General features: G+C 39.0%; 1 protein-coding gene and 1 non-coding gene across 2 annotated transcripts in view; one reads left to right on the forward strand and one right to left on the reverse strand.

Moving 5' to 3' along the window:
* LOC124722046 (Hermansky-Pudlak syndrome 3 protein) overlaps positions 1–18,652 on the reverse strand; it is a 166,455-nt gene that overhangs the window by 95,862 nt on the left and 51,941 nt on the right. The window contains exons 5-6 of the mRNA XM_047247236.1: positions 17,697–17,980; positions 5,660–5,825 (exon numbers count right to left, since the gene is read on the reverse strand). Of these exons, the coding sequence (XP_047103192.1) occupies positions 5,660–5,825; positions 17,697–17,980 (450 nt within the window). The remainder of the gene's footprint in view (positions 1–5,659; positions 5,826–17,696; positions 17,981–18,652) is intronic.
* Positions 6,456–6,529, forward strand: Trnas-cga. The gene has a single exon. It is a non-coding gene; the product is annotated as a tRNA-Ser (tRNA).

An 18,652-nucleotide genomic window follows, 5' to 3' on the forward strand; every position in this document is an offset into this window, starting at 1 on the left:
GATTTATGCATTGGGTGGTCAGACCATAGATAGTCTTCATAGCACTGAAAAAAGTGTTGTTACTATCTGTTACTATCTGTTAGTTTCTGCATTTTGAGTGATTTTGTTTCTCACCATTAATTCTTAAAGGGACTGAATTGTTCTTTGAACTGCAGCTGTGAATGCTACAAATTGTTGTTTCTTGGGGGCTGAGTTGGGATCATTCTGCTTGGCAATGTGAGCTTGCCTATTTCAATCTATGAGGCTTTGAATTTCGGTTTCATTTCCATCAAACCAGTCCTGGTGTCTTTTCTGAGTGTAGCCAACTGTCTCTTTAGAAGTTAAGAGAACTACTGACTGGAATGTCAAAAAATGTTGTCCGATATCCTGGGGCCATTCACATGGAGGTTTTTTGGTGAGGATTTGATGAAATTACGTTAGCAATTGCTTGTCTTTAAGCCATTCAGTGTTCAGTTTCTTCCTTGGTTATTTTCTCTGTCTGCTTCATTTTGGAGAGACATGCAGGGACATTATGGACCATATCAGCTTCTGATCAGTGCAACAATTATGACCATTGGTCAAAGCTCTTGTGACCAGTAAATGGCACTGGTCACGGGTGCAAACAATCACTTAGTCTGTCGTATGCGAATACTTCAATCTGAGGTGTTGTAAGGATCATTTGAATTCGTCTTTTTTGCAGAAGAGAGTATTTGTAATGATGAGTTCATGTTCCAAGCATTTAGATAACAATAGAATTCTGATGGAATTGCTCTTACCTACTTCATCTTTTCCCATGATACCAGGCCACAATGTACTGTACTTACTAACCCTGGCACTGAAATTTCCTAAAAGTATGATTTTACATGACTGGTTATTCATAAACAGTGTGTTGGGTTGTGAATAAAATTACTCATTGTGATCATCATTGGATGTGTGAGGTGGAGCATAAGTGCTAAATATGACTGATGATTTTTAATGGGTTTACGACAGCAAGTCATGAGCCTTTAACTGATTCCGATGGAAGTATTTCAAGGAGATCAATGAGTTCATTTTTTATGGCAAATACAACTTTGTGTTTATGAGGTTCATTTCTATCCCATACTTTCCAGAAGAGTGTGTAGTGCCATCATTTCCCTGAGCTGCTTTTTGTCAGCCTGTCTAGTTTCACTCAGGATATCAACATCTATGTTTAATCTTGTCATCTCACGAGATGTAATTGCTGTTCCTGTTGTTATGCATCAGAGTACAACAGTTCCAGGTTGCAAAGATTAAATTTATTAGTTTGTTTTAATCACATGTGTTGTAGCCCTTGGATGCAGTGACATTCTCAGATGGGTTATAGGCTGACTATGTTTAAGGTACATTTTACAGCACTTCCCCATCCAGGGTGAGCAGGGTGAATCCTAAAGAGGACCCCTTAGTGTGGAGTGTAACATGCGAACTGTTCTACAGCCTGTCTTAGAACAGGAGTGGTGATCATACACCTGAGGTCTATGTGCCAACTTGTCATTAAGGGCTCCAAGACCACACAATCTTGCTTCTGTCACAACTTCCTGACCATTGTAGAGCTCGGTTTTATGCATTTGGATAATAGTTGTTAGGTCCAATGGATGACACCTGTGTGTGGATTCGTTTTACATGGGTATGCTATTGTGCATCAGCAATCACACGATCCTTGGCAATGATAGTGTCTGGCTCCAGTGCCATAGAAACTAGGATGACTCAAGGCTCCATCACTTTTTCAGCCTTCTTCCACCTTCCCAGTCACTGAAGCAGTGACTCACTAACTCTTATGCCTTGTTCGGCATTGAGAAATTCAGGAAGCTACCGAATATGAGACAGACGCTTCTGGATTTAATCCCTTTCTTAGATTACGTAGGATTACCTCTTTCACCTTCTTCGCCATACCAGAGTCCATCTCTCCTGCCATAGAGGTCTTTGTGTAACCCTCCAAAGGGGTCCACAGATGGTACTATTACTAGATGAGGCAAGGTTTTTAATGAAGTGTTACTCCTCCCACTGCAACTTTCTCAACTGGGATTGGGAGTGGACAGTATACTTAGTAAACTATGAACAGACTGTATAGCTTAGTGAATATATCAGAAAGTTGAACTGAATAAATTAGAAAGTTGAAACTGTTCCCTTTTCACAATATACCATCATCACCATCACAAAATAGGTTATCTGTCCTATTCCCATTTAACAATTCCTCTCTGTCTGGGAGATCCCACATTGCATCTTCCTGAAGAGATTTAAACTACTGATAATTTTCATCCATTCTTAGCAAATGTTTGAACCATTTATTTTTGTGTTCATTAATTTTCGCTCCTACAGAACAGATGTGTAGTTCATTTCTGATATCTTCATTTCTTATGCAATATCTTTTGGAGAATTTCTTAGCTGTGCATAGGAATTTCATATCTGTTGTTTTGATCTGGTATTCATCTCTGCATTTTATCATCCACATCTTGTTCAGCATTCTTGCCAGTGGACATCAACATGGATGGACATAAGCCAGTATCGGTCTCATGGCAGGATCATGTGGCAGGCTGTCATAGGGAGTGCACATGAAGCATTGGATGGACAGAACCGATGACCCATGTGTTTATTTGCCAGCGGTGATGTGCCGGGCCTGTCAGTTCTTATTCTGACGTTGACCTAGTTGATAGCCTTCACATTGCACTATGCTTTTGGTTCTGCTTGCTAGTTGTTCAGTCACTTGCATCAGACTCCCTGTTCCCCATAGACTGACCTGTACACCAAGTTTGTTTTCCTCTCTTGCTCTTCCAGGGCTAGTTTCTTGTCTTCTGAGTCAAGACACTGCTGGCTAGAGTAGTTACACATGTGCCAACAGGACAGTTTCATAGTGTTGACAAACCTGGGCAGATACAAAAGTGGCGATGGAGGATGCTACTATGCATGTAACACTTTTCTTTTTTCGTAGTGTTAATTTGTGGTCACTATGGGCCTGACATTTATGTAATGCAGTCAAGAACAGCTGTACCTACAGAAGCCACAACTGGAGCAGCATCAAATGCAGCAGGCACAGCTGCAGCAGCTGCTCATACAGAATTTGGGTGATCTGCTGTCACATGGAGCTGGTGGAAAGTCAGACAGCTGCAGATGAGTCAGTTTCGATGAGTCTTCAGAAAGGTGTGACATTAACAGCACCAGTTCTTGCCATACTATAGAAAATTTGTGTTGTTGATCTAGTGGATAAGGCTGCCTTGTTACTGTCCAGCAGTGCAAGGTTGTGAAATCTGAAAACCCTCCACCGAGCCCAAGAAACTTAACTTTGAGGAACTCTGACAGTTACTCGTGCAGTATTCTGGCCATCAAATCTATGTGGTGGTGGCACAGTTGCAGTTTAACCAGCACTACAAATATGAGCCTGGATCGCCACCCTGCCAGGTCTCTTGCGCAAGTGTTGGTTTGCATGTCCCCAGTGAGCTACCTCATGTGCCAACTTAGGTATGTGATTGTCCATTTAGCACCAGATCCGGAGATCCAAACTAAGGCATTTTCCTTGTCTGACCCTGACTCACAGCGAGCTTGGCAGGTACAAATAAGTCAAGGAGTTGTGATCCCCACACATGATGTTTCTCAGTGTCACTCTCCTTTTGCTTCTGTTTCCACTCAATGGGCAAGTCTGTTGTCCCGCCCTGATTGTCATGTGGTGCATATTTGACAGGACTGCCCATATGTAGATGCCATGTGTGGAACCTACCAAATAGTAGGCCATTTGGAATCAGTTTGTGGCAGTTGGCAAGCCACAGGAAGGTTGGGTCAGATGTCCCAGTGTTTTTCTTGGACTCAGAGGCTGTCACTGATACCCCACAAGCATCATCCCAGCATACGTTGGTTGTCAATGAGTGACCAATTGAGTTTCAGCAAAGGTCCAGCTGGTTAACTTAGGCACGTACAGGCTCTTGCACTGTCCTGCATTGCAATGGTCACTACGTCAAGATGTATCTTCTAGAAAACAGTGTATTCCATTGAGTGGGTAATCCTCCATCTCAGCACATTATAAAAACGTGGATCGATAGATCACATTGCTAGTGGTTAATTCATCACATGTGCAAAATATTTTTGAGTTACACCCAATTTTCGTTTTTTGTTTCCAGATTGTTAACAAAGTCCATTTAGTGCCCCACTTGGTCTTCTTTCAAGATTTGGACTCTTTACTTGAGTCGTATGGCCAGCTGTTTGGTAACACCTTGGGTCGGGCAGAAAATGTTGAGAACCTTGTCTCCCTTGAGCCATCAGCAATTCCTAAATTTAACACCCCCACCCCATCCCCTTTGCCATGTTTGACGAGGTTAAGGGTAAGTTGCAGTGCTGGCAGGGATTCCTGTTTCTCCTATTTCATCTAGTCAGCTCTTTGGTGGTGATTCAGAAGCCAAATGGTACCACGCACCCTTGCAGCGATTTTAAATAGATGGTCAAAATGTGCTATTTGTATCACCTCCCATGTCTGGAAGAGTTGTTGGTGAAGTTGTCTATGGACTAGTGTTTATCACACATTGAGGTATATCTGTAGTTGGCAATGGACTATTCTTCTCAGTGTTTTTAGTGCTCAACACCCCCTTTGACTTTACAAGTTTAATTGCTTCTCCATTGGAATTTCATCAACCACAGGAATTTATAAAAGATATTTGGGGCATTTGATTAAGTTTCAAAGGAGAGACCTTCTCCTGCCACAACTGGACAATGAAATAATTTGACGGTGAAAGTTGAAAATTTGTGCTGCACCGGGACTCAAACCCGGATCTCCTACTTAATGCGAACGGTTGCCTTAACCAACTTGGTCATCCGGACAGAGCTCCTGTTCAGCCAAAATTCTCAACTTGTCACACACTAGTAGAGTCCACTGTCCATTCTCCTACTTGCTTGCAGCAAGTCATGTATCCCCACAAGAGGCACAGACCCTGTTGTGCACTTGCACTGAAGTTGTCAAGGTAGTCACGCATACAGATATACTGTACATATGTGTGATGTCTGTCCTGTTGGGCTTGTCCAATGATGTACATGTTGAAATAATTACAGAAAAGAATGAGATCCACATAAAAGTAGCCCAGAAAATCACTCATTGTACTGAAAATGGGGCCTATTAAAGAACTAATTAGAAATCACCTTACAATCCAATGTGGAACAGAAGTCCAGATCTAATTTTCTGAATATTTGCAAAGAATTTATGCATGCAGAAACGTGCATTGCGATATAGTAAGTCTCAGAAGTATCATACAGCAAATTTGTGTAGTTAAAGGTTATCGTACAGGAAACAAGTATAAGAAGTTACATAAATGACCCCCACCCACACAAATTTTACACAAATAATACTTTCATACACAGATACGCAGTGGAAAACTTGCATGCGCGCATGCGCCCACGCCCACGCCCACACACACACACACACACACACACACACACACACTCTCTCTCTCTCTCTCTCTCTCTCTCTCTCTCTCTCTCTCTCTCTCACACACACACACACCTTCATTTTGTGGTACGTACACTCTTCTCTCTCTCTCTCACCTTCATTTTGTGATACTTATGTACATTGTATTTTGTGATGGTTGTGAAGTTATTCCTTCACACTTATATTTTATTTATTACTCATATCTATGTTATGTTTGGGGAAGGTGGGGGAAAATTGAAAGAGGAATCGAAAACAACTCACATTTTTGGTTTTGGAGGGGTTTAGCTTGTCTGAGGTACATTGGCTTCACCACTAAACAACGAAATTCTTCAGGACCAACAAGTACACCCATATTTGAATCTCCAGCTTCTGGTGAATACAGCTGAAGTTGTAGCAGATTTGTAACACTAGTTTCCTCAGAAGGGCCCTGAAACACCATAGAAATAAATGCAAGTCAAATACAACTTTGAATAATAGGTGTTATGTGTTTCAAAATTTCATTGTCAGACTGAAGCTGTGGAATGAAGTGTACAATAAATTAATGATAGAAAATAAACATAAGAGTGTATCTAAGTATTGCAATATACGGAGATTTCAAATAGTATTGTACTTACGTAAAAATCAAACTTTAGTACAAGGCTCATGAAAGTGAGCACATAGACCGAATAAAATACAAATCTCATTGCATGTACACATATTTGACAGTGCAGTGTATTCAAATACAATCAGTGCCAAACTGAGTGTAGTGACTGAACTATCAAAGAGGTAAACAAAGGCCAGTAGTTGGTGTTAACATTGACCACAGAAAGCAAGTCAAAGAGTGACTCTACACACTGCAATGAAGCACCTCATGAACGAATTTGACAAAAATATTTATGCTATTTTTATGAAAGAGAATCTCATACTAACAGCACGAAAAGTGCATCATTACATAACATTGTAAGAAATCTAGAATGAAATTTTCACTCTACAGCGGAGTGTGCGCTGATATGAAACTTTGGAAGGTAGGAGACGAGGTACTCGCAGAAGTAAAGCTGTGAGGACGGGGCGTGAGTCGTGCTTGGGTAGCTCAGTGGTAGAGCACTTGCCCACGAAAGGCAAAGGTCCCGAGTTCGAGTCTCGGCCCGGCACACAGTTTTCATCTGCCAGGAAGTTTCATTGTAAGAAATGTCACAGAGGTAGTCTTTAGTCAATAATGAAAACTGGGGACAATTGTGACTAATAACTGGTATGGTACAACATAAACATAACACAGATATGAGTAATAAATAAAATATAAGTGTGAAGGAATAACTTCACAACCATCACAAAATACAATGTACATAAGTATCACAAAATGCAGTCAAATTACAATAGACGAATTTGTAATAAATGACATAACAGAATCATTTATGTGAGCCCATATTGGTGGCAATAACTTGAAATGAAAGAACTATTACATGATAAAAGGTGACATTGTTTTCCCTTTTTTTTAAATATGTACTCTTTAACTTAGTATTAGACTGTGTAATTTTCCAGCTGTTATCAGTTTACAACCATCACAAAAAGAAATGTTACATGAGTATGACCAACTGTAATCATTACACTAGTCAAACAACCACTGGATGACATAGAATATAACCATTTAGGGAAGCCTCGATGAGTGTCAAAAACTTGAAATAAAATATTAAAATATTTCTTTATTACTCATATTTGTTCTATGTTTATATTGTACCATACAAGTTATAGCAATTTTCTTCCATTTTTTATGATGTTACCTAACAATGCACCTTTCATGCTGTTGGTATGAGTTTTTCTTCCATAAAAGTAGGCCTACCATAAATGTTTTTGTCAAATTAGTTCATGAGGTGCTGACATGCACTTAATTTTAGTGTATATTAGTTTGTAAAGTTACTCTTTGATCTGCTTTCTATGATCAATGCTAGCACTACCTACTGGCTTTTGTTTACCTCTTTGATAGTTCAACTGCCATTCTCAGTTTGACACTGGTTCTATTCAAATACTTGGCACTGTCAAATATGCCTATGCGAGATAAGATTTGTATTGTATTCAGTCTATGTGCTCACTTTCATGAGCTTTGCATTAAAGTTTGATTTTTATGTAAGTACAATACTATCTGAAATCTCTGTATATTGCAATACTTAGTTGCACACTTACGTATATTTTCTATCATTAATTTATTGTACACTTCATTCCACAGCTTCAGTCTGACGACAAAATTTTAAAACACATAACGCTAAAGAAAGGATTGTGTGATCAAGACCTTTCTATATCTCAAAGCTGTGCCAAATCTGAATGGTTGCCAGACTATACTATGGAAATATTTCTGCATCAAGTAATGGAAATATATTATGGTTACAGCAAAACATAAGAGTAACTAAAATATAGTGCGGACTGTGATACATACTATGCTGCCTAAGTCAGTTATAATGCTAGTATTGCCACCGGATTTAGATACAAAAACAATAGAATTTGATTCTATACCAATATCCATACTCTGTAAACCACTGTGAAATTCCTGACAGAGCATACTTCCCTTTGTACCAATTATGTCTTCTTCTCACTCCATTCACGTATGGAGCGAGGGAAGAATGACTGCTTACACACTTCTGTGCATGCTGTAATTAGTCCACTCTTGTCTTCACGATTCCTATGGGAGTGATTCTTAGAGGTTTCTAGTATACTCATAGATTCCTCACTTACAGCTGGCTCTACACACTTTATAAGTAGGCTTTCACAGGCTAGTATGTGTCATCTTACCTGTCAGTTCAGTTTTCCAATATCTCTGTGATGTACCCCCATGGATCAAACAAAAGTTTGACTATTTGTGCTGCCCTTCTTTTTATATGTTCAATATCTCCTATTGGTCCTATTTCATAGAGGTCCAACACATTTGAGCAATATTCTAGGATAGATCATTTGAGTGTTCTGTATGCGTTTTCCTATGTAGAGTGATTGCATTTCTGTAGTACTCTACAAGTGAACCAAAGTCTGCAACCTGTTTTACCTATGACTGAGACTAAGAGATCATTCCAATTTGCATCTTCACAAATTATTGCAACTAGGTACTTTTATGAGAGGATTGACTGCAACTGTGACTCATTGATAATGTAGTCATAGGACGCCACATTTTACACTTTGTGGAATGCACAGATATGCATTTCTGAACATTTAAAGTATGTCGCCAACCTTTGTAACACTTTGAAATCTTATCGAGACCTGACTGAATATTTTTGCTGTTTTTTTCAGACAGCAGTTCGTTATAGATAATCACATCATCTGAGAAAAATCTGAGGTAATTACCAATATTGTCTGCAAGGTCATTAATAAACATGGTTCAAGCATCCAATGGCAGTGTTTCTATGACCATTCTACTCTATGTGAAAGATGATGTGTAGCCAGCAGTGGGACATTGACGTATGTACCCCATAGTAAGAAGCTTTTCTGAATGGTTTTTGCCCAGCACGAAACTGGCAAGTGAGCAGCTTCACTATGGCTTAGCTATCAACTGTTACTATCTATGGCAGTGAGGTTATCGCTTGCATGTGTTGATTCTAGCAGCAGATTTCTCCAAATCAAGATATACGAGGTCTGTTCAAAAGAGTCTGAAACTTTAGTAATTTCACACCTATGGTGTGTTAGAGCGACATGCAGTTGGCATTCCTGCACATGCCTGTTTTTAATGTGTAACTGCAGAAAGTTTCATTGTTGTATGTTGGTTAGTTACTGCTCAGTGCTATATTGAGTAGAACATTGTGTCGCACAGTCTGCGAATTTCGAGATGGCAGAGTTAGAGGGGCAACGTGTCTGCATTAAATATTGGGTGAAACTCAAGAAAACCTGTACAGAGATACACCATATGGCGCAGAAAGCCTATGGTGACGAGTACTTAAGCCGTACTTGGTGTTACAAATGGTTTACACAGTTTAAAAGTGGCTGGACAGAAGTTAAAGATGACCCTCTTTCAGAATACCCTGCCACGTCTACCAATGATGCTCATTTCAGGAAAGTCAATGAAACTGTGCATGGCAATCGAAGAATGACCGTCAGAGGGATTGCAGAACAATGTAAAATTTCAGTTGGATCAAGTCATGAAATCCTGACACAGCATCTTGGAATGCATCATGAGTCATGACCAGAAAGACCTTTGCCTTGCAGGATGTGAAGAGTTTTTCACAAATGAGATAAGAGAATCATCACTGGTGGTTTTTATATATTTATATTTACACATCGAGTTCCATAGGACCAAATTGAGGAGCAAATCTCCAAGGTCATGTAACATGTCAATAAATGAAATTACAACATAAAAGTAATGACAGATGAAAATAAATGTTCAAGAACCCAAAAAAGTCACTCCATAAGTTTAAGTAAACACAATCAACAATACAATAAGAATCAGCTTAATTTTTCAACGAACTCCTCAACAGAATAGAAGGAGTGACCCATGAGGAAACCCTTCAGTTTTGACTTGAAAGCGCGTGGATTACTGCTAAGATTTTTGAATTTGAGTGGTAGCTTATTGAAAATGGATGTAGCAGTATAACGCACACCTTTTTGCACAAGAGTTAAGGAAGTCCGATCCAAATGCACGTTTGATTTCTGCCAAGGTTTAACAGAGTGAAAGCTGCTTATTCTTGGGAATAAGCTAATACTGTTAACAAGAAATGACAGTACAGAATATATTGAGAGGCCAATGTCAAAATACCCAGACTCGTGAACAGGGGTCGACAAGAGGTTCATGAACTTACACCACTTATTGCCCGACCCGCCCATTCCTGAGCCAAAAATATCCTTTTATAATGGGAAGAGTTACCTCAAAATATAATACCATACGACATAAGCGAATGAAAATAAGCAAAGTAGACTAATTTTCATGTCAAACAATCACTCACTTCTGATACCGTTCGAATAGTAAAAATAGCAGTACTAAGTCTTTGAACAAGATCCTGAATGTGGGCTTTCCACAACAGCTTACTATCTATCTGAACACCTACAAATTTGAACTGTTCAGTTTCGCTAATCATATGCCCATTCTGTGAAATTAAAATGTCAGGTTTTTATTGAATTGTGTGTTAGAAACTGTAAAAACTGAGTCTTGCTGTGATTTGGTGTTACTTTATTTTCTACAAGCCATGAACTGCACCATTTGGACCAATTGTGAGCTACTCCCCGTATTCCGTAATGGTCCAACTTCTGGAGCAATATTTTGTGATCAACACAATCATATGCCTTAGTTAAATAAAACAAATATGCCAAGCGTACAAAACCTTTTGTTTGGCCCATCCAGTGCCTCGCAGAGAAAAGAGAATATAGCATTTTCAGTTGTTAAACAACTTCTAAAGCCGAACTGTACATTTGATAGCAAATCGTGTGATATAAAATAATCAACTATCCTTACACACACAGCCTTTTCAATAACTTTTGCAAACACTGATGGCATAGAAATAGGTCTAAAATTATCTACATTATCCCTTTCTCCCTTTTTATAAAGCAGCTTTACTACTGAGTAATCACTCAGGAAACTGACCATACCTAAAGGAAAAATCACAAATATGGCTAAATACAGGGCTAACATGTGTAGCACAGTACTTTAATATTCTGCTAGACACTCCATCATAACCATGAGAGTCCTTAATCTTCAGTGATTTAATCACTGACTCAATCTCCCTCTTGTCTGTATCACAGAGGAGTATTTCAGACATCAACCTCGGAAAGGCATTTGCCACGAAAGTTATATGATTTCCTGTAGAAACTACATTTTTATTTAATTCACCAGCAATGCTCAGAAAATGATTGTTAAATACTGTACATATATCTGATTTATCAGTAACAGAAATATTTTTACTGTAAACTGACTTTATATCGTCGACCTTGTGCTGCTGACCAGACACTTCCTTCACAACTGACCATATGGTTTTAATTTTATCATGTGAATTAACTATTTTTTTTTTTTTTTTTTTTTTTTGCATACCACAAACTCTTTGCATTACTAACAACATTTTTAAGCACCTTCCAATACTGTTTGTAATGGGCTACTGTAGCTTGATTGTGACTGCTTCTAACATTTTGATATAATTTCCGCTTTGTTCTACAAGATATCCTTATCCCACTAGTCAGCCACCCAGGCTGCCTATAACTGCTAGTACCCCATTTAGAACGTTTTAATGGAAAGCAACTCTCAAAGAGCATGATAAATGTGTTAAAGAAATCATTATATTTATCATCTATGTTATTGGCACTATAAACATCCTGCCACTCTTGTTCCTCGACAAGGTTTAAAAAACTCTCTATTGCTGTTGGATTAACTTTCTTACATAGTTTGTAATTAAATATGACATTGGTTTGAGTACAAAAGCCTTTTAGTGTTAAAATTTGTGCATCATGGTCTGAAAGGCCATTCATGCTTTTACTAACAGAATGCCCATCTAATAATGAAGAATGAATAAAAATATTGTCTATGGCTGTGCTACTGTTCACCTGCACCCTAGCTGAAAAAAATACAGATGATATGAATTTAGGAGATCTACCAACATCCTTTTTCTTGCATCATCATATACAAAATTTATAATGAAGTCACCACATATAACTAGTTTCTGGTACTTCCTACAAAGTGAATCAAGAACCCTTTCAACACTTAACAAGTACTGGGAATAAATGTAGTTCAAAACACAAAATTATTAGGACTCACCACTTACTGTGGGAACACCACATTGCTACCACACCTAGCAAACTAAATTCAGCCATATTTATTCTCAAAACATTAAACCACTAGCAGCAGATGATGTTATGTGAATGGTGTATTTCTCATATTTTAACTTATCATGAACTACGGAATAGAAATGTTACATCAGTCAAGTAATGCAATTAAAATCTTCAAACTGCAAAAAGTGACAATTAGAATAATGCCTAAAGTATTCAATTTTTGGAAAATATTCCATTCCAAATGGAATATAACTGAATATGAATGTCACATCTTTGATTCAACGATCTAAAAATTATCCCCTCATAAGAACAAATCTAGGGAAACTAAGAAGTTGTGGAGTATAATGCCAGAAAGCTTTCACAAGACATGTCATATTCCAAAAATGTTGGGTTGAACCTAAAAATTTCACATCTGAAAGAGAAAACAAAAATCAGAACTACTGAGTACCAACAAAAAGAAACAGTGTCCTATTAATACTCCTTGAAGTGGCAAAACAGTTTTATTCAACCTTAATATCATTTACAACATTTTGCTTAGTAAATCTCAAGTATTAATGAATTTACTGCATTAAGTTTCAACAAAAATTAAATTTGAGCAAAATGTGTTCTGAAATCTATATTTCTGAGATTTGTTAAGTAAAGTGTAGCTTTGGGCCATTAGCCTATAGGGCTGGGGGATAAAAAGTTGAGAACATTCTTTTCGACTGCATTAAGTTTCAACAAAAATTAAATTTGAGCAAAATGTGTTCTGAAATCTATATTTCTGAGATTTGTTAAGTAAAGTGTAGCTTTGGGCCATTAGCCTATAGGGCTGGGGGATAAAAAGTTGAGAACATTCTTTTCGACCTTGAAATTTGACACTTCTTCCCCGTTCTTCTTGTGCAGAAGACGTCATTTGCTTTTCTTCTGAGTTTACTACACTGTAAAAAAAATTGCTTTGTTGGGTAAAACTGGACGTAGAATCAGCAAGCCAACTGGAGTCTCTTATTGCACACAGTAAAATGATAAACTACTGTAAGTGGAGGGAGTGTTCTTGTGGGTATTGGGGATGGACGATGGGCTGCTAAGTTTGTGTTGTACAAGGAATCTGAGCTTCACAGTACTGGGCCCTACCTGCAACTCAGAAAGGGGTGTAAGAAGACGACACAGAAAAAAGCGTGAGGCCACTATTTCGGCAGTGAAAATGTGCATATGGTATATTTGGTTGGGAGTGCACTGCTCTGTACAGATTCAATTCATCTTGACCGGACAATGGCGTTGAAACCGCCACCGCACCAAGGAATCTGCATAATTTCCCAAGAATATTGTGACACGGGTCTACAGTTATGATGTTGAGAGCAAGGTTCAGTCTCCAAAATGGATCAGGAAAGGTTCTCCAAGACCAAGAAAAGCTCACTAGGTCAGATCAAATGTCAAAGCCATGCTGACAGTTTTTTTTTGACTTTGAAGGAGTAGTTCATCATGTATTCGCATCACAGAGACAAACTGTTGATCGATGATACTATCAGGATACAGTGGGACGTCTGCGAGAAAATGTGAGAAGCAAATGGCCTGAAATTTGGTGAGACAATTCATGGCTCTTGCATCACGATAATGCAACAGCACTTTCATCCTTGTTGATGCGTGACTATTGTACAAAAAAACGAAATCATTGTGCTACCTCATTCTCCGTGCTCTCCAGACCTGGCCCCTGTGGACTTTTTTTTATTTTCAAAGTTGAAAAACCTGTTGAAAGGATGAAGGTTTGCAATGACAGACGAGATAAAAGAAAATTCACAGATAACACTTCACGTGATCCAGCAAGAGGTGTACCAAGACTGCTTGCGGAAGTGGAAATGGCGTTGGGAGCAGTGCATCAATGAGGCAGGAGAGTATTTCGAAGGAGACTGTGCACAATAAGTAAAAGGTAAGTGCAAACAATTTTGTGGACAAAGTTAAAGAATTTTTTGAATAGACCTTGTACAAAGAACACTCTTGATACAATAGTAACAGAAAATGCTAGTGTCTGCACACTCCCGTGCACCGCCTCCTACATTCTAGCAGTGATCAAATGTGGTGATATTATGTGTTTTGCCTGTCCTGCATTTGGCTGTCACACTGGTACCCAGTAAAAAGTTTGACACCACATTCAAGTCCTCTGTGTGAATCATTTGGCAGGGAGTACTACCCATCGTACCACATATAGGGTTTCTTCCCATTCCACTTGCATAAGGAACATGGGAGGATGACTAAACAAGCCCTTATGAGCCGTGATCAGTCTAATCTTGTCATTCTGGTCCATTTGTGAGGGATACATAGAGTATCATAGAATATGCTTACATTCTTTCCTTAATACTGTATCTCGAAGCTTTGTATGCGGGCTTTCACAGGATACTTCACATCTAACTGCCATTTCACATTTTTAAGCATTTTGGGATTCTCTCTTGAGAGTCAGACACACCTGTGACCCTACTTGCTGAACTTTTTGCATACATTTAATATTCCCTGTTTGTTTTAGTCTGTATGCATCACACACACTTTGGCAGTTTTCCACGATGGGATGCATGAGTGTTCTGTAACGTGTACCATTTGTAGAGTGACAGCATTTTTTGCAGTATCCTACCAATGAACTGAGTCTGCCACTGTTTTACCTATGACTAAGCCCACTAGATCAGTCCATTTCACGTCCCCACAAGCTGTTACACTTTATTTATATTTATATAATAGAAGGAAACATTACACGTGGGAAAAATTATATATAAAAACAAAGATGACATATTTCTGCTTGTGTCTGTATGTGTGGATGGATATGTGCGTGTGTGCGAGTGTATACCTGTCCTTTTTTCCCCCTAAGGTAAGTCTTTCCGCTCCCGGGATTGGAATGACTCCTTACCCTCTCCCTTAAAACCCACTTCCTTTCGTCTTCCCCTCTCCTTCCCTCTTTCCTGATGAGGCAACAGTTTGTTGCGAAAGCTTGAATTTTGTGTGTATGTTTGTGTTTGTTTGTGTGTCTATCGACCTTCCAGCGCTTTCGTTCGGTAAGTCACCTCATCTTTGTTTTTATATTTATTTATATTTATTTAGTCTCTACCACAAAAGAAGGAATGCTTGGTTCCAGAAACATCCATCACATTATTTTTATAAGTTAACTGATTCTTCATGTGACTCATTGATATTATAGTCAAATGATGATAAATTTCTGTATTCTGTGAAGTGCAAAATTTTATATTTCCAAACATTTAACACAAGTTATCAACATTTGAGGCACTCTGGAACCTTATCAAGATCTAACTGGATATTTGTGAAGTGTTTACTCCATCATAGGTAACACACCAGACACCACACCTACCTTTAATTCAATTACTCATGATTGTAAACTGCGTGTGTAGGCTTGCATACCTCCACGGACTAGCACCACAACTAACGGCGAACATTTACTACCACTGGAGAAGCTGTAGTACCTCAAACTTTACATACCAGTACCACAACAATCCTCATCTTCACAGTTCATTCGCAATATTTCTTAAGAGTTTAATGGTTTTCTAATTTCATCTGTTTTCTGTATAACTAATTTAGAGAACTGCTTATTCCACTTTCTTAACCTCAACCCAGAGTTTTGAGTGAGATTCCCTGCAAATTCTTTTAAGTTTTTACTCTTCCCCTTTCTCTAACTAACTCTCCACCACAAAAGAAGGAATGCTTGGTTCCAGAAACATGAGAAATAATTATATATTACTTATACTTGTAAGTAACTGAAAACATGTTTATCTATTTTCCTTTAATATCTGTAGAAAAATATACACCATGTGATCAAAAGTATCCGGACACCTCCAAAAACATATGTTTTTCATATTAGGTGGATTCTGCTGACACCTACTACTAGGTACTCCATATCAGCGACCTCAGTAGTCATTAGACATCATGAGAGAGCAGAATGGGGAGCTCTGTGGAACTCACGGACTTCGGACGTAGTCAGGTGATTGGGTGTCACTTGTGTCATAAGTCTGTATGCGAGATTTCCACACTCCTAAATATCCCTAGGTCCGCTGTTTCTAATGTGATAGTGAAATGGAAATGTGAAGGGACACATACAGCACAAAAGTGTACAGGGCAACCTTGTCTGTTGACTGACAGAGACTGCCGACAGTTGAAGAGGGTTGTAATGTGTAATAGGCAGACATCTATCCAGACCATCACACAGAAATTCCAAACTGCATCAGGATCCACTGCAAGTACTATTACAGCTAGGCAGGAGGTGAGAAAACTTGGATTTCGCAGTCAAGCACCTGTTCATATGCCACACATCATGCCAGTAAATACCAAATGACACCTCGCTTGGTGTGAGGAGTGTAAACACTGGATGATTGAACAGTGGAAAAACATTGTGTGGAGTGACAAATCACGGCACACAATGTGGCCATCTGATGGCAGGGTGTGGGTATGGCAAATGCCCAGTGAATGTCATCTGCCAGTGTATGTGGTGCCAACAGTAAAATTCGGAGGCAGTGGTGTTATGTTGTGGTTGTGCTTTTCATGGGGGAGGGGGGGTGAGGGGGAGGGGAGGGGGGGGGGGGGAGGGCGGGGTGAGGGGGGGGGGGGAGGGCTTGTACTCCTTGTTGTTTTGCGTGGCACTATCACAGCACAGGCCTACATTGATGTTTTAAGCACCTTCTTGCTTCCCACTATTGAAGAGCAATTAGGGGATGGCGACTGCATCTTTCAACACGTTCGAGCACCTGTTCATAATGCACGGCCTGTGGCGGAGTGGTTACACAACAATAACATCCCTATAAGCGACTGTCCAGCACATAATCCTGAACTGAATCCTATAGAACACCTTTGGGATGTTTTGGAATACCAACTTTATGCCAGACCTCACCGAACGACATCAATACCTCTCCACAGTGCAGCTCCCCATGAAGAATGGGCTGTCATTCCCCAAGAAACCTTCCAGCACCTGATTGAACATATGCATGCGAGAGTGCAAATTGTCATCAAGGCTAAGGGTGGGCCAACACCATACTGAATTACAACATTACTGATGGAGGGCACCACAAACTTGTAAGTCAGTTTCAGCCAGGTGTCTGGATACTTTTGTTTCAGCCAGGTGTCTGGATACTTTTGATCACATAGTGTTCCTCTATCTTTCACTTACATTCTCTCATTATCACTACAAAATTCATGAACAACATTCCAAAAACAAATTTACTTGCATCAGTATTATGCGGATAGTATATTGGGACACAGTCGACCACGGCCTTAAACAAATGAGTTAGACTGCCTCTCTCTCGCACAGCTGCCAGCCTACATCTGCATTCTGTGCTTCCATAAAAGCAGAACTGAAATACTAATGGTCATAGGGATCGCTAATTCCTTGTGTTGTGGTGAGAGTTGCATTTGAATCCCATCATACACCAAAAAACAAGCAATTCACAAGACAAACTAAACTGGAATACACAAAGAATTTGGCGATGGCTACAGTGCAACTGTTTGCTGCAGTTGGCAGAGGTAGTTTAGGCTTGACCTCTACCAGTATCTTGCACAACCACAGTTCATAAAACTGCCACGATATAGTGTCTGCATAATAGCCGAGAATAATATTTTATTTTTCACATACCTCAGATGGTGATGAACACTTCACATTAATTGTCATTTCCAAAGGAGCTACTTTAAATGGCATGTTTCTATATGGTGTGCCATCATTTGTTGAAGTATTTGTTGAACAATGACCCTGCTGGGTTGTTATTCCTGGCAGGTGGATAGTAAGAGGAAATGAATTATTGTGGAGCTTCTCAACCCAGTTGTCTTCAAAAGCATCTCTGCCTTTTGCTAAATTTTTATTGAATTCTGCTTCCAGCAGAGAATCCCAGTTAATTTCAGAATCTGTTTCTTTCTTGGTCCCTGAAAATGGAGACAGAATAAAACTAACTGAATATCTAATTGTCTTAACATTGATTTTTTTTTTCAAAGCAGAAGAGTGTATTTTACAGAAAATAACCAGTCATTTGGGTGCTATCACTTGAGAAGAGAGCTGTCTTACCTAACAAGTATGCAAAGACATATAATTAAATAATTATACAAATTCTCAAAGTTTCACTATCCCGGACAACAGAACATACTATGTATGACTGTACATACAAGTTAAATTTACTTTGAGTCATTATACCAGAAAATTAAATATAAACAATTTTAGGCATCATTAAAGCTTTAACAACATCAAAGATCATACTGCAGGTATGTTTTGTAGCTTTCACTGAGTAGTAGTCTGATTTTATGCATGTGAAACAAAACAGAATGTAAATGCACAATGTTGATAACTTATTGTGAACAGAAGTATCATCAGTTAGAGGCATTTTGCTCTGATTGTATCTTCATGTGAATTCTACCCACAGCTTTGATAAATCTGATTAAGTTCTCAAATAATTAATTACTCAGCAACACAGCCATAAAGAATAAATACATAAAAGCTCAAATAAAAACACCACCAAGAACCAGACACAAGGGAGCACTCCCTGGACTGGAAAAGCTGAATCATATCCTTCACCAGGGATTGATTACCTATCATCATGTCCA

Source organism: Schistocerca piceifrons, chromosome X (assembly GCF_021461385.2).
Source record: "Schistocerca piceifrons isolate TAMUIC-IGC-003096 chromosome X, iqSchPice1.1, whole genome shotgun sequence".
Lineage (NCBI taxonomy): Eukaryota > Metazoa > Arthropoda > Insecta > Orthoptera > Acrididae > Schistocerca > Schistocerca piceifrons.